At 31.8% G+C, this 27,772-nt stretch overlaps 1 protein-coding gene across 1 annotated transcript; it reads right to left on the reverse strand.

Moving 5' to 3' along the window:
* Positions 1–392: 392 nt before the first annotated feature.
* Positions 393–26,905, reverse strand: LOC139498008 (uncharacterized). The gene is made up of 7 exons (XM_071286294.1): positions 26,822–26,905; positions 18,485–18,581; positions 12,853–13,274; positions 7,293–7,461; positions 5,864–6,060; positions 1,463–1,511; positions 393–655 (listed from the first exon to the last, which is right to left on the reverse strand). The coding sequence occupies exons 2-7, from the start codon at positions 18,573–18,575 to the stop codon at positions 393–395; spliced, it is 1,191 nt and encodes a 396-aa protein (XP_071142395.1). The 5' UTR covers positions 18,576–18,581; positions 26,822–26,905.
* Positions 26,906–27,772: the final 867 nt, after the last annotated feature.

The raw sequence follows: 27,772 nt of genomic DNA on the forward strand, positions 1-27,772 counted from the left end.
ATTCCATTCTTTACAAAATGTATCGAACGGACTGTTAAGAAACTCATTCATATCAAAGTTTTTGTGTCGAGAGCAAAGGAAGCACATTAATGGGGAAAACTTATTTTTGTTTATAATATCTGTAATATCTGGTAATATTTTGTCATAATGTTCAAGGTGTTTGCTAGCAATGACTAATTTGTCCTTATGTGAATATTTGTCAGATAAATTGTACGCATTCTTATGGAATATATCAAATGCTCGTTGAAAAATCTTTTCTTTGAAGACATCGGTTCGACAAGTGGCCAAGATTTTTGTTATGCCCTTATCAAGTATACTTTGTACCCTTTTCGAAATGTTCCTCCAATTTTCGATTATATTGATATTTGCTGTATATTTTCCACATATGTTATCTACAAAAAAACCTGGCGAATATTTTCTTTATAGCGTGTTGTGATATCTTGAATAGATATGCATGGCACAATGCTATATTGATATTCATTACATAGCTGCAATGCTATTGTCTGTGCAGTCAGTGTTTTCCCTATTCCGGACACTCCAGTCAAAAGCACGCAATGTTTGTTTTCTAATATTCTTATTATATCTGGGACTATGTCTGTTTTAATAAAATATTCACTATCCTGCTTCCATAGCTTAATTTCGTGTACATCAGAGTCTGAAAAGAGAAAAAGTGATAAAAATAATAAAAAAAAAAGAAGAAGAAACAAGGTGAATGTAAAGCCCTTTATACCTGAACTTCTTGCATATAGAACAAACAGAAATCGGTCGATCAAAACAGCTTGAAGATTAAATGAATTAACTTCAAAATCAGCTTTTATGTGTAAAACTACAGAACATTATAACATTAATGATATTGTATGTCAACACACGAATTCTAACTACCTCAATTATTAAGCCCTATGAAAAAATTATAACCACCGGCATTGCCATCGATCAAGTAAACATGTGGTAGAATTAAGTATGCGACTTTAATCTTCAAACGACATTTCTAGTGCTCAATCAAAAGCCTGGTATTTTCTAGGAAATCTCAAACTTTTATCGACATGCGTAGGAATAAAACAAACATTGTTGTTTTACGGGTGCATTTAACATTTATGACACTACAGCTGCAAGAGTATTTCATGCTAAAACATTAGTTCTTTGTACAAGACAGGGAATGCCCTCGATGGCGAAGAGTACACCGGTAGTAAAATAACTCAGGAATTGTAAAAACGTAAACATCTTGTTACCCTATCAAGTTTTAAGTTTATTCTGTTAACATTATCAATATGTTGGTTTGTTTTATTTCAATATATGATCCTTCATTTGATCAGTTTGTAGTTTTAAACATGATTAAGTTTGATCAAAATATGGTAATCAATTTAAACAATCATACAAAGAAATTTTAATTTACATGTACATGTATTAATTTACAATAAATAGTAAGTTAATTGCAGGATCGCTGTTTTGCAATGAAACATACCATAAAAAGATCCATACTCCTTTAATGCTTTTCCTTGTGCAACTACTGTCTGAAAAAAGATTAAAGAAACATTTTAGATGCACTTCATGACGATAAATACCTAATTGAGATTCCTAAGAAAAATGTTGCATGATCAGCGCATTTTCCCTCTGTTGATGTTCTGGAAAAGTCTTGATGCCATATAGAAACTAACACATTTGTATGTCAAGCACAGATATTTTGAAGAATATTTTCTAAGGACGTAAAGTATTTCTTATCCGTTATAGTATCTATCTGTCATTACTCTGGAATGAAGTTATCATAGCCGTATTTGACACAACCTTTTTCAACTTTTGATCTTCAGTGCTGTACAACTTTGTACTTTTTTTTCACTTTCTTTTATATCTGGGTGTCACTGGTAAGTCTTGTGTGGACGAGGTACGTTTTTGGCGTAATGAATTTAAACCTGATGTTTTTTTTTGTTATCCATTAATCATGTGTGTCTTTGTCTAATACGTTCTCCTATTTATTTGTATTGTAGTCCAGTAATATTATGTTGTCATTTCAATGTTATATTTAACATAGCCATTAAAGTGCGAGGTTTGGCATGCCACAAAAACAGGTTCAACCCACCATTTTTTCCTTTAAAAATGTCCTGTACCAAGTCAGGAATATGGCCATTGTTATATTATTGTTCGTTTCTGTGTGTGTTACATTTTAACGTTGCGTCGTTTGTTTTCTCTTATTTTTGAGTGTAATTTCACATTGCGATAAGACTTGTCACGGTACTTGTCTATCCCAAATTCATGTATTTGGTTTTGATGTTATATTTGTTATTCTCGTGAGATTTTGTCTGATGCTTGGTCCGTTTCTGTATGTGTTACATTTTAGTGTTGTGTCGTTGTTCTCGTCTTATATTTAATGCGTTTCCCTCGGTTTTAGTTTGTTACCCCGATTTTGTTTTTTGTCCATGGATTTATGAGTTTTGAACAGCGGTATACTACTGTTGCCTTTATTTATCATATATGTTGAATTAGTTAATTTTTTTCTGAGTTTGAAATAGTTGCCTATACACTGATGCACATTCAACAACTTTTGTAAAGATGCGGGCGACTAAGAAATCACTAAGAAAAACGAAAGTATGTTTGTCATTCAATATAGTCATTGAATAGGTAAAGTCCTATGAAGTGTTATCCTTATACTCGCAAAAATATTTCATCAGCATTTATTTGAGAAAGTGTCAACGACATTGCTGATATACACCTATAAAATTCTTTTAATTCTGGCATGAATGGTTCACATGAGAATACTAACAACACAATTTTCCGTATAATCAATATATCTAAAGGACATAATTCTTTTACGAAAAAAATAGTCGGCACTAATTTGTAAATTTGTATGAGGTATTGATACTACATGTATAAAACATGTAATTTAAATTTTATACATCAGTAAAGCATTTTACACTTGTGTGCAATGGTCATAACTCTTTAAAAAATCTTGATCGGCTCTCATTTACAAACTCAAAGACATAGCTGATATAAACCTATGATATAAGTTTCATAAAACTCTGGCAATCATTGTACACATGACATCCCTTATATTGCAATTTTTAATATTATCAGTATTTCAAAGCGGCAAATCTCTTAGAAATAAATGATCGGCATTTATTTTGAAACTCCTCCAAGACATTGCTAAAATAAACCTAGGATTTAAGTTTCATAAAAGTCTGGTGAGAATTGTAAATATGACATTGCAGGAGATGCAATTTTCTTTATGATCAATGTTTCCAAGGTGCATCACTCTTATTTATTTATTTAAATATTTGATCAGCACTCCTCCAAGATGCATTTAATTTATGAGTTTTATAAACATCTGACAAGATCTAGACCTGTACACGTGAAAGCTCTAAAAAGACAAGACTGACAGAGGGACGTAAGGACAGAAAAACATCTATTATTTCTTAGCCGCCCGCAACGTGGTCACTGGGAAAAAATGAGGTGATCAACTGAATCGTCATGTTTCAGGTGTAAAACCACCAAATCATAGTACTTTACATCTCGTTACATACGAAAAAGGATCGGAAAAAAATTTCCCTTGAATTTGACAGTTATGAGAAATTAATCCTACATTTGATTGCGGTAAAAAAAATAACTGAGATATGAACATATATCTTTGGTGTTTCAAAGCAACATTTTTATTTTTCTAATTTGGTGTTTTGATAAAATGTTGTGGAAACTTCAGGTTACATGGTTTCAAAAGCTTATAAGAAACTAAAAAATTGGTTAACATCTAGAGATGGTTATTATCTTATATGGAAAGAAATGTTATGTGAAATTGTGTCTGTAGTACTGGACACGATAAACGTTTATTCATGTTAAGTATTCCTTTGAATGACTGTTCCAAGTCACGAATAGACAGCTGTTGGCCATTCGTTTGATGTGTTTGAGCTTTTTATTTGGATTTTTCCTCGGATGTGGATATTTTTGTCATTCAACTTATTATTGGAATAGAAATACATTCTGCCAATTTTTTGAAACGTGCAAATTCAACAAAGACTATATTTGTTATATAGAAAAAGGTGTAGAATAACATCTACCGTTCAAAAATAATGCAAACAAGAATGTGTCCATAGTACACAGATGCCCCACACGCACTATCATTTTCTTTATTTAGTGGACCATAAAATTGGGGTAAAAACTCTAATTTGGCATTAAAATTAGAAAGATCATATCATAGGGAACATGTATACTAAGTTTCAAGTTGATTGGACTTCAACTTCATCAAAAACTACCATGACCAAAACCTTAAACCTGAAACTTGGTCTAAAATTTTCTGTGTTCAATTGACCATGAAATTAGGGTCAAAACTATAATTTGGCATTAAATTTAGAAAGATCATATCATAGGGAACATGTGTACTAAGTTTCAAGTTGATTGGACTTAAACTTCATCCAAAACTACCTTGACCAAAAACTTTAACCAGAAGCGCGACAGACGGACGGAATGAACAGACGGACGGACGCACAGACCAGAAAACATAATGCCCCTCTACTATCGTAGGTGGGGCATAAAAAGAAAGGTATATGAAAATCGGATGACTTTCCTGATAATAAGAAATCAAAAACCATGAACAATATATCACTTACAAGTCGTTTATGTTGACATATTCGTTATTGGCACCCTAGAACTTATGAAATGTACATTTTGCTCTTTCTTCCTCATAACTATGTTGGCACCTTTGTTGGCGCTGGGTGCACATTCCTACATGTATAAATAGAGCCCATATAAAAAATGCAGGATGATTGTAATCATGGTAATGCATTTCTTGAGATATGTAAACGCCATACGATTGAGAAGATGTTTTGTTACAACTGGTAATTTAGAAGTTAGAAATTTTAAAGGTGGACATATAACACGTTTAAATTTGTGACTACAGACGGAACAAATGGTATCACTTTTAGTTCGAAATCACTTTTAGTTTGAAATATAATTGATACGTTCATTTTCAATAAACTTATTGTTGATAAAATGTTGATTTAATCGAAAAAAAACTAAGAGGTTCCCTTCAGAGGCAGATTAAGAGAAATTTTTGGATCCGCCACTGCCCTTGCATAGACAGCTTTAAGCATATTTGACAATCAATGCGAGATGTTTGGTGTTGTAATTACACCTAATATAAAAAAAAGCCAGATTTTGATTGGTTGATAGCCAGTGTATTTTTCGCATATACTCTAACATTTCTTCTTCATTTCAAGCAAATTTTCCCGTTTTTCACCACTGCCGGTGAATTTGCCTCAAATACCATAATGGTATTTGCCATTTTGGAAATTCCTTTTTTACCATGTTTACCTCTCGAGCATCTTCCCGCCAATTTTTTTCGGATATGACGTTATATAAAGAATCGAGCTAACGCTTATGTGTACATGTATAATTACCGCGGTTCTATGATAATATCCTCTTATCCACAAAATTACGAATCACCATGTTTATGATTTACAGCTTTCAAGAAAGAATAAAATTATATTTTGTTGACAGAAAGTATGGTAAATGACAAGAAAGGTCTTTGTTTAACAGTGACAGAAATATTTGCCAGTTTTTCTAAAGAAACAATGTTAAATGAGCATTTGCACTTAATATTTGATTTTGACACTTAAAATACGAGTTTCAGTTTTGTGAGAGTGTACAGTGTTCGTTTAAACTATTGTGTGTTAAGATAACCGTAGTCACACATTCTGTCATATGTCATTATCTATACTATATTATGATAGTTTCTGTTTATTTAACTGGCCTTTGGTAAAATAAAAGTACCCAGACCTTTTAAGAGATCATACAACCAACTGCACAAAACTATAAAGAAATCATTATGATTGAAACCACTAACATGTCATGGCGCGTATGTTCTTATTTGTGTGTAACTTACATTTTCAAGAGTTGATATTCTTTTGTCATACTGTCTGAGAGTTTCTCCTATATCTATCAGCCCTACATGTACTTTTCCGAATTCTTTATCAGCAGTCTTGGATATAGTTTCAGCATATTCCACAAGTACCTGTAGTTTCTGTCTGATTTCATTGACCAATTCAAAGCTAATGGTATAACCTTGCAAGAAACTCTTTCCTATTGTAAGTATGCAAATGAGTAATAATTGTTACAACCTACGACATGTTTTAATATACGAAATTGTGAGTAATTGTAGTACGTTAACATATTGTGTACCAATATATCAATTCTAAATGTGTTAACGGAAAAGAGTGATTATATAAATATGTATATTTTGATGTTCTAAATTTATATCTTGTTTGATAAGTTTAATTGAGTGCTTGATATCGATCATAGGTTAAAAGCTTTACTCATTTTTATCTCATGTTTTAGTTAGATTTTATTTGATTTCTCTATAGATTGTATCAGTTACAGTGCTGTTACTCTTGTAAAATCTCGTTTCATTATAATAAATAACTAGAACAATAAACACTAATACCATAGAAGAAACAAAACAAAGTAACTGAATGGGTATGGGGGTAAATGAAAACAAGACGACTGATAACACACTATACGGACAAATTGATTGGTTGATTGATAATCATTGGAGATAAGAGCTTGATGAAATTAGAAAGTCAAAAATAATTACTTCCTCTATCCCATGAATCTGTCAACTTCTGACAGGACCAAACATTATCTGAAAATTATTAAAGTTGTCTCCCTTTCCTAGCAGTATTTTGTCGTGATCCAAATTATTGTTATCTATTTTCAGATTGAAATGAACAATTAATTTCCCAATAGGCGACAATGATAGCCTTTTTCGAGATACAGACTTTAGGAAGTTGATTTTTTTTTAAACAAAACCTTTTATTAGGACAGTATTTTTTTGTCCAAAAAATATAGGCTTTTCTTGGCGTTATTTGTACTTATCTCCCATGCCTTACAATTTTGCACTTAAAAATATGTGTCTCATCCTAGCATTGAAAAGACGCCTCAGTTCCGTTAAGGCTAAAGAAAATAATTTATTTGGCCTTTGGTATAATGCAGAGTTCACAAAGTCTCTAATAATAAAAAAAAATAACGGGCGCACATATCGACCTATCAGGATAAGAATTCTGAATACCATGTTATGCTCAAAAAATGGCTGCGCCTATAAAATCTAATGGTGATTTGCAACCTTCAATGGGATATATTTAAAAAAGTGAATAGTCAACATCAGAGTAATTTCATTAAACTTGTATCAAATAAGTACATGCATGTGTGAAATTTTCTCTTTAATAATGTTAATAGCGAAATGGTCCATAAAAGGGTTAACAGTAATTAATGAGTGATAAAAATGTCTATTAAAAAACTAAGGTACAGATCATTACCATTCTTTCTCCATTGATCTAATTCCTCAATAATTTTCTTTTGATCAGCTGCATTCAAATTAAGTTGATAAATGAAATTTTCGATTAGTTTTAGTGACTGAACATATTTCACATCATCCCAGATTGTGAAATTACAGTGAGCCCACTCATTCCGTATCGTAGATCTGACCTGAAATACATATGAAATACAAACATGTATTATTATCGTACCTTCTATACATTTTTATGTATATTGGTCAAAAGCCACGTGTTTACTCCCAATTAGATAAGTCGCCACGGCTTATTTAACCCTTTCGCGGCGAGTGTATCCTTGAGGATACACAATGCGCAGGGCGGATGTATCCTTGAGGATACACGATGCGCAGGGCGAGTGTATCCTTCAGGATACATAAATATTGTCCCAATAAAAGCCGCAATTTTACGCTATTTGCCGTTCTTAACAGTTGAAATCAATGTTTCAATTAAAATCTACGATATCTGAGGGTATTATTTCAGTTCTTCAACAGCATTAAAAACATCGTGAAAGGTAAATAAATCAAATCGGAAAAATTTATTTTCTAAAATTAGAACCGGAAACACGTTTTGAGGTCATGTGGGGTTTCAAAATGGCTTCTCTCGATAACGAGGAGTGAAAGTACAGCTGTTTTATGTGTTTTGATGAAGCCCTTTATTATTCTTAGGTAGTTTTAACTATACAATAAAAATAAATGGTTCAATATATCTTAAATAAATATGATAGCGATCTTTTTATTCCCCCCACAAATCGGAACAAGACAAGTAAGTTTTTTTCGCGTTCATGGCTTTGCTGCAAAAACAATTTCTCGATTTCGAGGGAACAGAGATATGGCTTTGAAAAGCTGGTACTCGGGTGACACATACACTTTGATTGAGTATCGGGTGAAATAAGCGGATAGGGCTTTGAATGTACGGGAGAACAATGCACGAAATTGAAAGCAGTTTAGGAAGTGCAACTTCGTCTGCTAGTATTTCAGTGTGAAAATGTCGTCAGACGAAACTGATGTAGAATTTGCAGGTTCAGTGAAACTGATGTTATTAATGCCGGAAAAGAGGTCTTACTTACTTAATGAGGAAAGGTTAAGAATTGGTCAGGGTGGGCAGGGGAAAGATGACAGTGAGGGCTATAATAAGTCAAATAATGAGGAAGCCAAAGGGGAGCAGGAGGTTAATATTAATTGGTGGCACAAACAATGAGATTAGTAGTGTTGAAAAAGTCTACACATATATTTGCCCCTTGTGGGAATATTTGGCTAAGTCATGTCATGGGTACTGAAAAGGAGGTGTCACATTTAGGGCAACTTTATATGGATAATCCTTTTCATGAATGCATTCTAAATCAACAAAACTGATAACTTTAAGCTTTCCACTGATTTTTAAAGGTGCTGTTATGTCACTATCCCAGATAAGGGGGAAAGGTTGAGCGCTCAAAAACACGTTTAACCATGCCACACTCATTATGTGCCTGTCCCAAGTCAGGAGCATGTAGTTCACTGGTTGTTGTTGGTTCATGTCTGTCATTTTCATTTTAGATTAATTGTTTTGTAATCAAGAACATGTAGCTATATATATAGGCAGTTAGTTTTCTCAGTCGAATTGTTTAATATTTCTCATGTCTGGTGGGCCTTTTATAGCTGACTTTACATTATGGGATTTTCTCATTGATGAAGGCCATATGGTTGCCTATAATTGCTTACATCCACTGTATTTGAACTTTGGTGGATAGTGGTCTTATTGTCAATCATACCTCATCTCCCTATTTTCATATTCACTACAAAGGCAAAGGCCAAATGACAACAAAATGCCTTGGAGCTACAAATCAGAAATGAAAGCATTTCTTGGTCTAGCATACCATTTACTAAGTTGTATTGGTTAACAGATCCAATAATGGTCACCTCAATATTTTCTTGTACAATGATTAGGGACAGGTATACCCATATTTTATGGTACCTTCATTTCTCTGACCATCATAGTAAATGAAACTTGATTACGTGAACATAATGTTGATCCTTTCTGTAATATTAAACCTGTTGTTTCATTAGTTGAAACTCTGAAGAACAAAACAAATGTCTCAATCTTGTTAATATAATATATATATTGGTCAAGTTAAATGTGTAATAAATGATGGCCAGTTAGCAAGATAAGAGGTTAAACTACCCCTTTACCATTGTTCACTACCCTTCAAACAGAGGTGGCTGACCAATACATTTAGTATTATTGATATTATCAAAAAAACATTGCAATGGCTCAAAAAAGTATATTTCATTTTACTTGGCATAGTTAAATTTGTAATGCCTACATATTATTTACCATTCATCCAACCTTAAATTTCTTCAGTTTTCTTGTTTGCTGGTAAAAAGGATTGATAAATAGATATTTTGTGCTGGGTAAGCAGGGTAAGGCCATTACTAGACATAAGTTCACACACATGCCTTCAAACTGAAACAATAAAGAGAGAAGTCAAGTTTGCTGTATTTAATTTGTTCTTGTTGTTTGTTAAAATTTTATTGTTGAAAGTTCATAATTTAGTTATCAAATTCTCTTAGTTAATTGTAATACTGATTATATAAATGGGAAAATATTGCTTAATTTTTTATCAAAATCTAAAGTTTTGTGACTTAATATGGGAAAAATGAAAATGCACTGAATTATCAAGAAAGGATGAAACATATGACTGATATGTGTACATATGTAATGAGAGTAGAAATTCATTGTGTAAGTGATTATTCTTCACATGATTACAATGTACATGCATATATATGATAACTAAAGTATCTATCATAATTAAAATAGTAATTTAATATATTTTATATACTCAGTGATTAAAAGTTTTTCATATTACATAATCAGAAAATCTAGAACAAAGCTGTTGCATATTGGTAATCATGGTAATAGAGGAAGTTGAAAAAACCACCAAACCTTTGAAAAAAAGACCAACTACAAAAATAATTGTATATTTATATATAATGGTTGACCCTGATAAAAAATTAATCCATTTTGTTTATCTACTTATAAAAGATAATCATGACCAACTATATTCTGCTTTTTTATTCTTCTAAAATATGCAGCATGGACTAATTGAACCAGAGACTTATATGTCTGATTGAACCAAAAATTTTTTTTTTTAGCAGATTTTTTTTTTTTTTTATAAAGTATTGTTATGTTTACCAGGGGAAATGAAACAACAAACATATCTTGTTTGTTTAATAACACTCTTTAATACAGTACAATATCAACAAAGTATCCGTGGTATCCGTATATGAGTATATGATCGTTTCATGATCTATCACTTTGAAAACGAGTAGTCGTTCGTCGATTGACAGAGTTGTCTTTTCATCAATAAAAATGGCGGTCGGAAACGAAAAGTCAAACGGTTAATTTAGGAGAGATAAAAAGCTTCGGTTTTGCTATAAACGATGTTTAAAAGACAAAAAACGAGTGATAAGAGAAATAAGAAGACTCGGTCATAATGATTTGTTGAATTATATCCGTTTAAACACATTTTTAACGTAAAAAAGTACATCCGAATGTCGACATTTTGGCAGCATTGAGCTAAAAGCAAAAATCGATCTTTCAAGCATTGTAAAGACATTATTTTTTGTTTTAATTTTTATTCACTAGGAAAATCTTTTACAGAGCAACCTTTTGAACTTCTGTATCAGTTGTTTAGGCGATCTGAAACTGCGTTCTCGAGTTACAGCACGTTATTCAATTTGCAACTTTTCTTGAAGCACCGTTCACGAAATTAATTCAGGCTGGGGAATCTGAGCGTGCAAATTTGCCTCGGCCACAGAAACCCGCGGAAAAAATAAAATCAGTAGTGAAAGTGTTAAATACACGGTTAGTAGTTGTGTTACGCTCCTTTATAAAAACAATCTAGTGTTGAGAACAATCTTGAAGGTTTTAACAGACGAAGAAATTAATGATAAACGATTGAAAAAAATGCATGAAACACATTTAAAACTAACAAGTTTTTACTGGTAGCATTTGTTTTTGTATAAACTAATGGAAGAAGGTTCTTAATACTAATGGTATTGCAGACTTCATAACTTTGATAGGCCTATAGTATAAATACCATATGTAAAGACAGTCAGTAAGCAAAAGTCGTTAAATAATGTGCTAGTAACCTAATACGGTATATATGGGGTCAGTAAATTCCATTTGGGGATTGGAGTTTCGCTCTATATGAAGTTTACTGACCTCATTTATATCTTATTAGGTCACTAGCACACTGTACTAGCTAATAATATTTGCATGGTATGCCTATGCTTTTGATAAATGTGCATCGTCTACAAAATGTATCCGTTAAACAGATAGGAAAAAGGCGTAAGTTTAATGCAACGAATTATTTACTTGACTATAAATTTGGTTTAACAGGGATTAATCAAAAGTTTCAAAATGTTGCTGTTGTGTGTAAATTAAAACTTGTTAGCATATTTTCAGCTGAAAATTACAAAATGTTTATACCAAACAATATCGAACTTTTATAGTAAGGAGAAGGTCAATAGTTCTAAACGAAACTTAAACCGACCACGTATTTTACATATGATAAACATTAAAACGACGTATTTTCTATTGAAATTGAAGAATCCCAAGCCTGCGAACAAAGCACATTTCCAATAAATTTTCAATCTATTGCTGCTAGTGTTTTTTTACTTCACATTTTTAACACAAAATTTGAAATGTACACTTTGTATTGTAAATTTCATCATAATTAACCACCAACAGCAAAGAGTATCAAAAAGTCATGCTGATTAACAATTCTCCTTTGAATTTTTTCATTAGCGTCAATTATGACATTTAGATGTGTATGAGTTTGGATTTTGACCCAGTTAGGAATATTTACAAATTGGAAAATCCGTATCGATACTTAACAAAACTGCTAAAGATATATGCAAATAAATAGTTGAGGATGTAGTGAAACAAATTAATTGTTATTTATTCAGAAAGGGATTAATTGAATATGCTCAGATGATTATTTATACATAGCCCGTATCAAAATAAATGAATGTTGTGGCTCATTAAATATTAATTGAGCGTAGATTTAGCATCTAGGAACATGCAAAAACAGGTACATGAACCATGTATATTTTATTTTTAATTATCATATTTATATGAAAATGCAAGTAGTTAAACACCCCTTCAAAATATATCCTTGCATCTTGCTTTTTAAATGTTTTTTTCCAGGAATTTTTATCTTATTTACTCATTGTACATGTATGTGCATTTTTTCCAATTTTGTATTTAAAGAAAATCTGACCTCAACATCATGGATCTTTAGTTTTTGTTCTACGTACACATTTTAGTTCTTATCGAAAATGGGAGAAGGTAGATCATGCTGAGGATGGTATGTGGTGACGTCATCTAAATCATTTACACAAAAAGAAAAAAGTCTTTGCATTGAAGGATGTCGCCAAGACCAGACCTGTGTATACAGATTGTGTTGTCGCATTATGGATGAATTGTTGGTACACATATTAACAGAAAACGGAAAAGACCTTATACTATATCATTATAATTTCCCAGACATTTGGTATATACTTACATCATTTGCAGCCGTCTGAACAAATAAGGGAAACATGTCTATCTTGATAATAATCCCAAGCAAAGCCGAAGAATCACAAGTTTCATCAAACGCTGTATAATGGGACATGTGTGTCTGAAGGAACACCTTTGACAAATCAACAGCATTCTGTACTTTGTAATCATAGGGAACTGAATGAAAACCACGAGTTGCCTTGTTGTTATTGATTGCCTCATAATTGAGGTTGAAATTTGCCGCACCATATTTTCGTAGGTATTTTGTCTGTGTTTGAATGTCGATCTGATCAGAGCTCTTGAGTGCGTTGTAAAGCTTTTTAACAACTGGGTCCACATATTTTCTTAAAGATGGTGATAAAATATTGTGCAAACAAATTCCAACAACCAGCCATCTTTTCTTGTTGTCATCTAAGTCTCCTGGTGGACCTAAAGAAATAATTATGCATATTTAATCACGTTTTTGTTAGTATATACATTTCTATATCTTAGAAGGATGTAGCTTAATTTGATTTATAGCAATTATAGGAATATAAATGTAATTATGTGCACAGTTTATTCTGTTAAATTTGGTAATTGTTTTTTCAAAGCAAAGTAAAATATGTATTTTTTTAAATTTTATTTTGCTTTCAAATAGTTTTTAATGTGAATAATGATTATCTATATTCTTTATCTTAAGGTCAAAATGATCCACACAACTGCTTCATAATTATGTAAATAAGGAAATGGGGTATGATTGTCAATGCAGAGTACACAATCAATGGATGTCAGTAATACAAGTTTGAATTTTTTTTGAGTCGAAGTTTGACATGTCATCATCAGTTATCGTATTTTTTGTGTATTTTTCCATTGATATTTTTTTTTGATAATTTTTCACCTGAGATAGAAAATTACATAATATGAATTAACACTAAAAACTAAGGGCGCAAGTACCAAATCCAAAATAAACACAAAGCAAAAATCAAAGAGCTGATAGCTCTGAAGTGGAAGAAGGTGAATAAAAGGTTACTTGAATTACCATAAAAACAGCCCCAATAACCCAGCCTGCTTTGTTCCATTATCGTTATGACGTCATTTTTTTTCTTCAAACAAGAATGTGTCATAAGTACATGGATTTCCCATCCGTACAATCATTTTCTATGTTCAATGGACCGTGAAAATTAGGTACCATCTTTAATTTGGCAGTAAAATTAGAAAGATCATATATATCATAAGAAACACATGTGTACTAAGTTTCAAGTTGATTGGATTTCAACTTCATCAAAAACTACCTCAACCATAAACTTTCACCTGAAGCAGGACGGACATAAATGGGGCATAAAATTGTAAGACTTGTTACATACCTGCCAACTTTTGAAAGTTCCCATGGGGGTTTTTAGTGCGCGACAACAATTTTAAAGGTTACAATTTTTAGCGAAGTAATTTGCACGATCTGGATTGTCTAGAAAAAGTGTCATATTTGTATGAAGAGCTTACATGCCTTTTTCTTAAGTCTGTTTGCATGATTCTAGTTATTAAACCAGATGCTCCGCAGAGGTTGAACCCTGAACGGTTGGGGCAAGTATGAACACAACATTCATGCTGGATTCAGCTCTAAATTTGGATTGTGATTAAATAGTTGACACAGCATAGGTTTCGGACACAGAATGAATGTGGTCTAATGAACTTAAATATTTTGTTTGCCTTTGAGCAATTCACGATGCTGTTGAATATTAATCCTCTCAAAAAAATGTTTGAAGAAGTGAATATACATTGTTTATTGCATAAAACAATGATTTAAGTTGATTCAACTACTATTCTGGACAAAGAAAGATAACTCCAATCAATTGAAAATTTCTTGCTATTGCACAATAGTGTGCAATTAGATATTTCTTGCTATTGTGCAATACTGTGCAATTGTAAATATTTGCTATTGCACAATACTGTCCAATTGAAGATTTCTTGCTATTGCACAATACTGTGCAATTGAAAATTTCTTGCTATTGCACAATACTGTGCAATTGAAGATTTCTTGCTATTGCTGAATACTGTGCAATTGAAAATTTCTTGCTATTGCACAATACTTAATATAATAATTTTGGATCCTGATTTGAACCAACTTGAAAACTGGGCCCATAATCAAAAATCTAAGTACATGTTTAGATTCAGCATATAAACAAGAATGTGTCCTCAGTACACGAATGCCCCACTCGCACTATCATTTTCCATGTTCAGTGGACCGTGAAATTGGGGTAAAAACTCTAATTTGGCATTAAAATTAGAAAGATCATATCATAGGGAACATGTGTACTAAGTTTGAAGTCGATTGGACTTCAACTTCATCAAAAACTACCTTGACCAAAAACTTTAACCTGGAGCGGGACAGACGGACGAACGAACGAACGAACGGACGAACGAACGAACGGACGCACAGACCAGAAAACATAATGCCCCTCTACTATCGTAGGTGGGGCATAAAAAATCCCAAGAATTCAATTTTTGTTAAATTGAAACTTAGTTTAATTTTGGACCCTTTGGACTTTAATGTAGACCAAATTGAAAACGGGACTAAAAATTAAGAATCTACATACACAGTTAGATTTGGCATATCAAAGAACCCCAATTATTCAATTTTTGATGAAAGCAAACAAAGTTTAATTTTGGACCCCGATTTGGACCAACTTGAAAACTGGGCCAATAATCAAAAATCTAAGTACATTTTTAGATTCAGCATATCAAAGAACCCCAAGGATTCAATTTTTGTTAAAATCAAACTAAGTTTAATTTTGGACCCTTTGGACCTTAATGTAGACCAATTTGAAAACGGGACCAAAAATTAAGAATCTACATACACAGTTAGATTCGGCATATCAAAGAACCCCAATTATTCAATTTTTGATGAAATCAAACAAAGTTCAATTTTGGACCCTTTAAGCCCCTTATTCCAAAATCAAACCCAACCTTCCTTTGGTGATCATAAACCTTGTGTTTAAATTTCATAGATTTCTATATACTTATACTAAAGTTATGGTGCGAAAACGAAGAATAATGCTTATTTGGGCCCTTTTTTGGCCCCTAATTCCAAAACTGTTTTAACTAAAACTCCCAAAATCAATCCCAACCTTCCTTTTGTGGTTATAAACCTTGTGTCAAAATTTCATAGATTTCTATTTACGTAAACTAAAGTTATAGTGCGAAAACCAAGAAAATGCTTATTTGGGCCCTTTTTGGCCCCTAATTCCTGAAATGTTGGGACCAAAACTCCCAAAATCAATACCAACCTTCCTTTTGTGGTCATAAAACTTGTGTTAAAGATTTCCAATGAACCTTCAAATATTATTCTAAGGGAAGCCATAAATCTATCTCATTCTATGGACAAACATAACCAGGAATCTTGGATAGGAAGCATTAAACATATATTTAAATTTCTAGACTTAGAATATCTATTTGTTAACCAGTCAAACTTTAAACAAAACCATATTCTAAAAAAAGTAAAAACATCTTTAACTATTAAATTTAAAGAAAGCTGGTTAGCTAGTTTAGAAAGCAATTCTGGGAAGTGTACTAATTTACAATCTGGTAATAAATTAAGAACTTACAGAAAATTTAAAAATATTTTTATGTTTGAACCATATTTAAAAATGAATTCAAAAAAAGACAGGCAAATAATCACAAGATTTAGAACTAGCTGTCATGATCTTGAAATCGAAAGAGGGAGGTATATTGGAATTAAAGCTGAAGACAGAAAGTGTAAGCTATGTAAGAACGCAGTTGAAGACGAACTACATTTTCTTTTAAAATGTCCTGTTCTAAAAGATACTCGATCTCAACATCTATCTAATTTAAATTCAAAATTCAAAAATTTTTCAAGATTATCTGATGAAATGAAATTTGTTTGGATTCTTTCATCTGAAGATTTGTTTGTTACTTCAAACTTATCTAATTTATTACACTCCCTTTTTGAAGAACGAAACAAAATTATAGAAAATATTGTTGTTTGAAAAAGAAAAAAAAAATAGAAGAAAAAATATTTATAGATATATATATATATATAGGAAATAAAATTGATCAGGAGTTGTCTCCCATAGACCTAGAACTATAAAGATTTATGTAATTTCTTCAGGTCACAGTGGCACCCATAACTATGTTTTGTCAATAACTTGATTTATATCAGGTTAATTAGTGTAAATGTGTATTCATGTGGTTTTTTGTTTAAATGTACTTTAATCATTCTAATCATTTTCTGTGCTTTATTTTGTAATTCATTTGATTGTATAGCTCAAATTTTGGGCACCATGATTGGTTAATAAAATTATCTTATCTTATCTTATCTTATTCACTTTTACTAAAGTTAGAGTGCGAAAACTAAAAGTATTCGGACAACGACGACGACGACGACGACGACGCCAACGTGATACCAATATACGACCAAAAAATTTTTAATTTTTGCGGTCGTATAATCAGTAGAAAAGATGAACATGTAGCTAGCAGACTAGGGTTTATATTCTTGTGTAAGAATATATGATGCTTGTTGAAATTTCCAATTTTGAATTATGCACAAAGATGGACCTTTTACAGGTTTGGAACAACACTCCAAATGAGGGATAACCTGTTTGTTGGTCTTTGTGAAAAAAAAAGAATAGTACATTGCGCTTTAATATCTTTATGGTATCATTGAATTTTGTCAATTTTGTCAATCAGCCATGCTTTTATCCTCAAGCTGTTCACGATTTTACAACTAGATGAAAACAACAAAGTTCAAAATCTAGCATGTTAGAATAATCTTCAGAGGAAACTTTATTGATTGGATTATTTATTTGATCATGAGAAACACAGAATTTGTTGGCTGAACACGATTGTTTTACCTTGGGAACAAAATAAGGAACAGATGATTTTCACTAAATCGTGTTTTAGAGGTTTTTTTAACGATACCCTTAATAATAATATTTTTAATAAATGCAAGGACGTATTATAAAACGTCCTTGATAAGAGTGAAGAAAATGAACACAGGGCAAACGTCCTATATGGTTGAAAGAACTCAGGACGAACAGACCAAGGGCGAACATGTTAACAGGGCGAGTCGACCCGATACCAAATTCACGCATGCGTACTACAAATATCTACATTAAAAACATCCGGTTATAAGTAAACAAACAAAGTTCATTTAGATGAGATGAAATCTAATAATTTACATAAATAAAAGGGTACATATTTACGATAGTGATTGTTTTTCAATCCTAATTTACATATTAAATGATTCAGATGCTTAATCATGTGTAAAAATCGGTGTCAAGAATTGGAAGTTGTTATGAAATTGTAATGCACAGAAACGGATGCGGCATACGGAGGTTCAATTATTTTAAAGTCGGCACCATAGGTCTTCAGAAGACTTCAAGTCTTCTTCCACCAAAAACCGAACAACAGATTATCAATGGTCTTTCAAACTCTAGGATGTTTCTTTGCAACACCTTATCTGATGGTTGTCGCACTTTGCAGAGATTATAGCTTAGAAACACCCTCTCTTTTAGTGAACCATGGTTTATTTATAAAACTGATTCGGTTAATTTTATGAGCATTCATTTGAAGGGCCACTGGTGAGAAAAATACTAATACATATGTTAATATTATATTTGATATGACAATGACTGAAATATTCTTACCTGTATGTGACGAAGTTTGTATTTCACGTAGTTCTCTTTCCAATTCAGCCGGGATTGCACTTTGTATGGGAGTTGGTGCTTGGGTAGCCATGTTTAGCTAAAAATAATGTAAAATTTGATTTTGATTTAATTTTACACCAAAATCTGAATCTAAACAACATTATCTTTACCGCTAGGTTATGTTTGTGTCTCAACTTACATTTATGTACTAGTGACATGTTTTCGCATTTCTAAGATCTATAAATACCAGTATAGTTGTCTGATCTGGTTTTTTTTTTTTTTTTTTTGATAATGTCAATTAATGGCAGTTGATGTCTTCAGTTTCTATTGTTCCATGTACTTTTTTTCAGTTGAATTAATAAAATCGATTTACGATATTTAAACATCGGTAAACTAATGTCGACTTCGTATATAGGGAAAACGGTAGTATTACATTTTCCCAGCATTAGGTTGGCCTTTTGTGTACCCGACAGGTGAAGGAAGTCAACATAAGAGCGCTGTGATTGGATGTAAGGGTACAATATATTTTTTTTATTTATCTATGAATAACTGCAGTGTGTAAATTTACAATATAGATTTTAAAACCTATTGAAACATTTTCTAGAGGATAATTTGAAAAGGCTTCCAATATTTCATAAATTTGGTGTAAAATGACGGTGGGCATGGATAACATTAACAAGCTCCGTTGGAAATTGGTCATGATACTATTCGCCTTCAATTTTTAAAATAGAGTAATAAAGTACTAAAACCACACATAATTGTTTTATCCACGTTTTTATTATAAAAAGTGGTAAATTTAGGAATTGTTAGTATTGTCGCCTATGGCAGAATAAATAGTACCGTTTTCCCTATAATAATTGGCGGACATTAGGACCTACAAACCTCAAACCATGTTACGGTTCATTTTCCGTACTAACAACACAATTCCTATAAAACAATTTTTGCATGTGGTTATATTGATGCTTAAATTTCCCAACGTCTATTGAGAACAAAACTTGTTTTGGTACTCATGATATAAGCATATAATTTGAGGCAGTTTGTACATTTTTACCTTTAATCTTACTGCATAATCTTTTTGAAAAAAGATAATAAACAATGACGTCAGTTATCTGTGCAGCAACATCATGTACTCCAGTCCAATTGCATTAATTTATCAATGAAATACATGCAACTTTATTCATACAACCGAAAAAATATCCAGACGTGCAAGCGTAAAAGTATTTCTACTTTCAATTTCATTTTACCTAATATTTTCTACAAAACCAAAATACAAATCAGATAATTGCCACAAAAAAAATTAACGGCATTTTATTTTCTGTTTCTGACTTTATCAGGATGAATATCAAGCGTTTAATTTCAAGTTATCACAATAATATAAGTTAAATTAAGTGTTTCCTCATGATGTGTGCTTTAATTTTCACATGAATAGTGTGGTAACGTCTGAACAAACAATATCCCTAGTACGAAGCATGTCTTCCATGAAAAGTAAAAATTTATTTAGCTTTTTTTGTTTGTTTTTATACAATAAGACACTGAATCCTTTACGTTTCTTTTTAATAGCCCATAATGACATTCAAATCATTATCATGATTATAGATTCATAGTTCATAAAATCATTGATACCAGCTGACTCGGCAAAAACTTATCAACTTTCAGTTTTCAGCAAAAGTAGCCATATCATTGTCTTTGTACTATTCTATGAATTGTCACTTCCATTCTGGCTTATAATTCTCATTGTATATTCACAAAAGCAAGATCAACACATCTAATATCTACCATGAATAGCATAATTCTTATTTTGGGTAGGTTCTCTCTATCATCACTTATTCACTTTCATCTTCAGAAACTAACTGTTTTGTGTCTTAAACTATAAATGAATAAAGAAAACATAAACTGAAACAACTGTTTTTGTGGTTATAGTTTAATTGTATTCTCAGTTATGAATTGAACAATATAAACTAAAACATATAAAGGAAATAGAGCATCAACGCGACGCGTTAAATGACATAAAAAAAATACAGTTATTTTTTTTTTACGCAAAATGTGATGCTATCCAAAATTTCTGGGGAGAACACTGGAGATGTATCTTTATGCCACTCAAAGAGCTTAGGTAATTATTAGTTCATGTATTTCTGCCTTCACCTTTTCGAAAACCAGTGACTTGAACTTGGCCAGTAATTGACATATACAAAAATAAGGCATTAAAGAGAGCACCCTTTTTAAAAGTGTGCAAAAAAATAGAAAATGCTTTATAAATGCATAATTTTATGTTTTTTTGAATATATTTTCACAATATGAATGGCTAGAAACCCAATAGAACTAATTTGGTGACTTTTAAGGTACTTTCAAATAAACATATATTTGAAGGAATTTTTGACTAATTTTATCCAATTATGCAAATAAGCTTGTTACTAAAAATAGACACAATTCGGAGAAGTCTAAAATATATTTTCTGGTTTCCATTGAACCTAGGATATGCAAAAACTTCATTAGCTGGAAAAGTTTTAACCAACCTCCTGGACGATTTTTCAAATTTTGCATGGTTTTCTGCATGTTCTGTGAGACAAGCTCTTAAAATCGTAAAACTAAAATTGTTGTTCAACTAAACAAACATAGATGAATTTCATTTTGGTGTTATTTGCATATATGCCCTATACTGGCGGGTCCGAAAACACACATTGAAAAATGACAAAAATAACATGTTATACGCATGCTACGCTAAACCAAAAGAGTCATTTTGATTAAATTTTATAGATACAAAATGTTCAATAAATATGTCTTTTCTTAATACAATGTAAATATGTTAGATTGTGCAAAATAGCATGAAATATAAATAGGATTTGAATATTTAAAAAAAAAAAAAATGGAAACCACCAATTCGACCGTAACTGTCAAAAAAAAGTAAGATAACAAAAATAACGAACTCTGTGGAAAATTCTAAACTGAAAATCCATCAGAAATTGGCAAAATCAAAAGCTAAAACACACCTAACGAATGGATGATTACATTCCTGACTTGTTATCCTATGTACAAAATGAAGGATTACCCTGGTTTTATATCTATCTTAACAGTATAGGGGCCTTGTTTTCTCTTTGACACATTTCCTGTTTCCATTCTCAATTTTATGTTTTTAAAAATCAAGCTGGAAGTATTAAACCAAGATTTTTAAATTTTCATTTGTTATGCCCCTCACTTAGGGATATTATGTTTTTCAGTCTGTGCGTCCGTTCATTCGTTCGCCCGTCTGTCCTGCTTCTATTAAAGTTTTTGGTCAAGGTAGTTTTTGATGAAGTTGAAGTCAATCAACTTGAAACTCAATACACATGCTCCCTGTGATATGATCTTTCTAAATTTATGCCAAATTACACGGTCCACTGGACATATAAAATGATAGTGCAGTGGGGCATCCATGTACTATGAACAAATTCTTATTTTGTAATTAGTTCGTAAAACAAAATATTTCACACAACAAATTGGTTATTATTATATCGATAACAAGAGGAATGCATATGCATATAAACATAAGATAATAAAGTCTGTCTATAAAGATTCTATGTTAAAAGTTTTAACCATGAATAACCACGAATAACCGAGCTTTTATTTCCATTTTCTCAATTTTTCTGAACAAATCATATTTATCCAAGAATTACATTTAAAAATTTTCTATAGGACTTCTTAAGATAAACATCAGATAGTATTTTCTATTCATATCCCAATTCGAAAGTTTTAACCACCAATAGCCAAGATTTTTCACAAAATAAACATAAAATAGTATGTTCTTTTTTCTATATAGATCAAACTTCATAAATATTAACCATTAACAACGGAGATTTTCTGCGTTTCCAGTTTTCGACGTTTTTTCACTAAAAAACACTCTTTTCACCTCAAAATTACTTCAATATGAATAATAATAGCTAAGGGTCAACATAATAGTTTATTAAGATAAGGTTTCCTGTCTTCCTCAAGCTTTAGGTCTAAAAATGCAACAATAAATAATATTTTTTCTTCTTTTCCAGTTTTCAGCATTTTTTCTCTACAAACCACATATTTCACCCAAAATAACCTTTTCCGCAATTTATATCAATGTATAGTTTTAGTATGTTGTTAGTACAAGTCTAAATTATAATTTGCACTAAAAATTAAGCTTGTGTTGCAATTAGTTGGAGGTTGAGTGATTTTAGAGCTAAATTGACTAGGCTATTGCCAATTTTTTGTAAGCGTGTAATGTGAAAGTCAAATTATTGTTGTGAAAATGGGAAATGAGGTCTAGCAGGACCAGGGAAATGACCACAAAAAAAATGAGAATTACTTACGTACAAAATGTACATAGTGTAAGCAGGATACGGGAATCTGACAAAACAATAAGCGGGATCCAGGATCGGAACCCCCAATGAGACCCCCCTTTTACATATTGTGACATATACATATAAGATAAACCTACATGTATAAATTTACAAGTTGTTACAATTACATGCTGAAGGCCAATACTACACCATGTAATTGTATACTCTGAAGACTTCAATTACTGTGGTGCATTTAACAGCAGTAACTGGTAAAAGATTCAATTGAATGATTGTCCTTGGATAGAATGAAAATTAATAGGAGTCGTTTTTGCCTGTATGTGCCTTAATTAACTCTCATACCACATCTTCTGAACAAGTTTCGATAACATTTGGTTGAGGCAAAGTTAGAGTTGGGAAACCAATTGCATACGTGCATACAGACGGACAAGAGTAAAGCTTTATGCCCCCGTCGGGATATAAAAATAATCCGGGTCGGAAATTTTATCTCAGAGATGTAGCTGTCAGATGGTGGAATTTTTCTTGTGGGCGGAACTTGGGAGTTATTGGTGCACGACGTGAGAACTACTATAAGGTCATGACGTCAGGGTACCCAAATTGCACCTATTTTGACAGTTTTTTAACCTACGTTTATTTATACTTCAGACAAAAGTTTTCATTATATGTTTATTTTGTAGATGTATCATTATTCATTATATGGTTTCACCAATTTAATTTTGAATCAATATGGAATCGTAGAAAAATTGGTCTAAACTGACCTCCAAACCATCAATGATTCTGAAATGAGGAGTACCCAAATTGCATCCATGCTTAAATTCGCATCGTCAAAAGTATAATAACAGACATGACAGAGCTTTTGTTTTTTTTTCAAATATTTTGAACAATTGGATATTCGTTTTTTAAGAAAAGGAAACTTACATGTATTAGGCAGATTTTACAGTATTGTGTTCTGTCTCCTACTTTCATGTTGCTAATGTGACGGAGACAAAAATGAGTAACGTTAGCGACATTTGGACATGTCACATGAGCAACAACATCTTTAAAAGTTAAATGTATGCACACAGTGATGTTTAATATATGCCTGGAGTAATAAAATTGTACAGTCTGGTTTAGAATTTCTAAATATACAGAATGTCATTTGCAGGTGTACTTTATATCAAATGAATACACAAGAAACCAAAAAATTAGTAACGTTAGCGACATTTGGACATGTCACATGAGCAACAACATCTTTAAAAGTTAAAATGTATGCACACAGTGATGTTTAAAATATGCCTGGAGTAATAAAATTGTACAGTCTGGTTTAGAATTTCTAAATATACAGAATGTCATTTGCAGGTGTACTTTATATCAAATGAATACACAAGAAACCAATTCGTAATAGTAACATTAGCAACATCTACTATCATGTCATTATGTTTTGTTGCGAACGTCTTTTTGATGGACGGAATACATTTAAGGTCCTCTTGTAACGATATTACATACAACTTACCTTCTAAGCAGGCGCGTAGCAACCCGTACGCAAAAACGCAGTTGCGTACACATCGAAAATTTGTCAAAAATAAAAATATGGTAAATCTAGTTAGAATAAAACTTAAGTAATAGAATTAATTATAAAGTGTTATAAAAATATGTTAAGTCACTTTGTAACTATATTCCGTTCCGGAAACTAGTTTTCTCTTTACATTTTCGGGACCAGCATCGTGATTGTGCTGCTGATGCAAACAATTAAAACAGCTGAGTCCTCGGGGTTTCAGAATACAATAAGTGCGTCTACTATGCCTACTTACCCTGACATCTTTTCTGAAGATTTCAAAATGACTGATGAAATAAAACGTGATGTTCTATTAATATAAGGGTAATACTTTTGCAACCTATTCGCCGTTTTTTTTTTTTTTACGATCAACGTGTTTTTTGCTTTGTTATTTTATGTTCGGTCGTGCAAGATGGGTGCCTCGTTCATTTAATTTTACGTGTCTCGAGATTAAAAGTGCTTATTCTCCATGTGCAAAATTTAAAGTGCTTGTTTTCCTTGCTTTGTAAAAATAAAAGACTCGTTTTTGGAAGTTGATAAAAATAACTCGGATTTAGTTTTGAAGCTTAAAAAAAGTTTTCCTTGTAGATTTTGGGACTTCAAAAGTATTTATATACAAATGTATAGTTAAAGGTTTCCAAACTATGATGTTTTAAACAAGGATTTATACACGGGAATCTTTAAAATACTTAACATATAATATGCATGTATGTCGGTCTGGACGACAACGATAGAACACTCTTTCAGTACCATGAGACGACTAAAGAAATACAATGAAATCGATTCGTTTATCTGGGCTTGTTCTATTGAACATATACCATGAAAAACAAATTTCAACAGACACGGTCGGTTTTGGATAACTGGAAAGGAAATGGTCATTGACTTTCAGAACTAACTTTGAGAATTAAACCTAAAAGAAAGACTGCTTGTTCTCTTATAAAATAAAACAGAGAAATGTGATTCCATTTATTTATGTATTTTCTCAATAAAAAAAAATACCCTTTAAGACTTAGAAATTTGGATTTTCTCAGTGAATGTATAGTGGGTTGAGACTAATTGGGTAACAATTCAAATATATGGTGGTGGCACTATATATTTTAATTGTTACCTAAATTTATAAATAAGCTCTAACCACTACACATTATAGAAATTTTTTTTTTCTCTATTTTTTTGGTTTTTTTTCAAATTTAATTATTTTCAAAAGTTGACATGTTACTCATGAAAATAAGATTTCTGTGAGGTCATTTTCAGTTCCAGGAAATCGCGAGAATGCAGGATTTTGCACCATTTACGTACTCTAGAGCTTCTGTGGGACTTGAGCGGCCCCCAAACCCCTCGCCGTATGACTTCTTTCCCCGGCATTGCGTACACATCAGTTTGGCCTAGCTACGCCCCTGTTCTTTGCTTCCCAATCATGTGAAGGAACTGACTCCGAATCTATTTCTGCAAAGGGCGATATCGTAACTCCTATACAGGAGAGTTACAGATATAAATATATGTTGCTCACGTGACACTGATTTGGACGGAAACCTCGAACAGTAACGTTCGCAAAAAATAAAACAGCCAATGATATTGATTCCTCAAGTCCTTTGACCCCCTTACGTCATCCAAATTTAATATGATTGCTATTTTCAATTATTTATAAAACCCGGGATAAAAATAACTACAATGGGCTGTCTGAGAACTAACAAGAAAATTGCGATCGTGACATACCACAATGGACGGAAAAGACGTGACGTTAGCAACAATATTATTAAATTACCTTTTTTAGCCTTTACCAATAAAAATCTGCCTTAAAGTTATGATTAAAACACAAAAGAAGACTTTTTATTAAAATATAAGTCCATGTTATTAGGCTCCACTTATAAATAATACTTCAAAATTCCACTCCAAATAAGCTGGATGTCAGTAAAGTAGGTCATGATGTCTATTCCATGTCCAATATTTTGAAATTGAAAACCCTCTAATTCTAACATAAAACACAAACACAGAGTAATTTTTATTTTTATTTACTCAGAAAGACACATTTTATTCAATAACATAATGCATTACTCCATTACACAGTCTGTTTCACAGTTTCAGCAATTGCTTTTTTGATGGATACAAAAAACAATAATTCCTTCTTATTGTAAAATCTGCCATTAGCTCATTTTAAAAAGATGACGTTTTGATGACGTCGCATGGTGACGTTTCAATAGATTTTGCTTTTTCAGTAAACACGTCATCTGTTGATTAATACTATGAACAATTTGTGCATACATAAATATTTTTACCTATGTTGAAAGATGTGCATAGTATCAAATTATAAAAATACAAATTGTTTAGTCTCTAGGAAATCTTGTAAGATTTCCGCTGCTATTTTCGCTAAAAAGGTGCAATTTGGGTACTCGTTGCAATTTGAGTACCGTAACGTTAGAGAATCCAGTATGACGATGGAAGTTTTTAACAACCTTGACTGACTAAACAGCCATTTTGCGGTCGGTAGAATCCAGTGTATATTACCTGCTTATAATTTATGCCATGCTCCACGGGGCTGCCATTTGTTATGATGATGCCGACTAATCGCAAACGCCGTTTCAAACTTGACCTCATGACGTCATAGAACTCCCATCATGCATTTCATACATATCAATCGAATGAATAAAATGAAAAAATATACCATTTAAAAATTATACCGATTGAATAAAAAATATTGCATTCGAATGAAAATATATACCAATTGAATGAAAATATATTGCATATAAATGACAAATTATACCATCTAAATGACAAATTATACCATTTAAATGACAAATTATACCATTTAAATTCCAAATTATACCATTTGAATAAAAAATATTGCATTTATATGAAAAAACATTGCATCTAAATGAAAAATATACCATTCAAATAAAAAAAATATTGCATTTAAATGAAGAAATCTACCAATAAGCTAAAAAACAAAATGCATTTGAATGACAAATTATACCATTTGAATAAAAAATGAATATTGCATTTAAATGAAAAAATATACCATTTAAATGAAAAAATATACCATTTAAATGAAAAATTATACCAGAGACATATATACACATCATCATATATACATATGTGTATATATGTCTCTGATTATACCATTTAAATAAAAAATATTGTATCTAAATGAAAAAATATACCATTCGAATGAAAAAATATTGCATTATAATGAAGAAATATTGCATTATAATGAAGAAATATACCAATTAAATATAAAATATTGCATTTAAATGAAAAATTTCGCATTTTTGCAACCAATACCATGCCATAGATGTGTCTTCTTTCTTAAACAAATTGAGAATTTTACATTGGATGTAAAGCAAATGTTTGGAAGTTGTTTTTTTTCACATTAAATAGAGAAGATGGATCCTTCTGACTGGCATCAATGCACGGGGGGGGGGGGGGGGGGGGGGGTAACTTCGATATTTTTTTGGTAGG

Source organism: Mytilus edulis, chromosome 12, assembly GCF_963676685.1.
Source record: "Mytilus edulis chromosome 12, xbMytEdul2.2, whole genome shotgun sequence".
NCBI classification, from domain to species: Eukaryota; Metazoa; Mollusca; class Bivalvia; order Mytilida; family Mytilidae; genus Mytilus; species Mytilus edulis.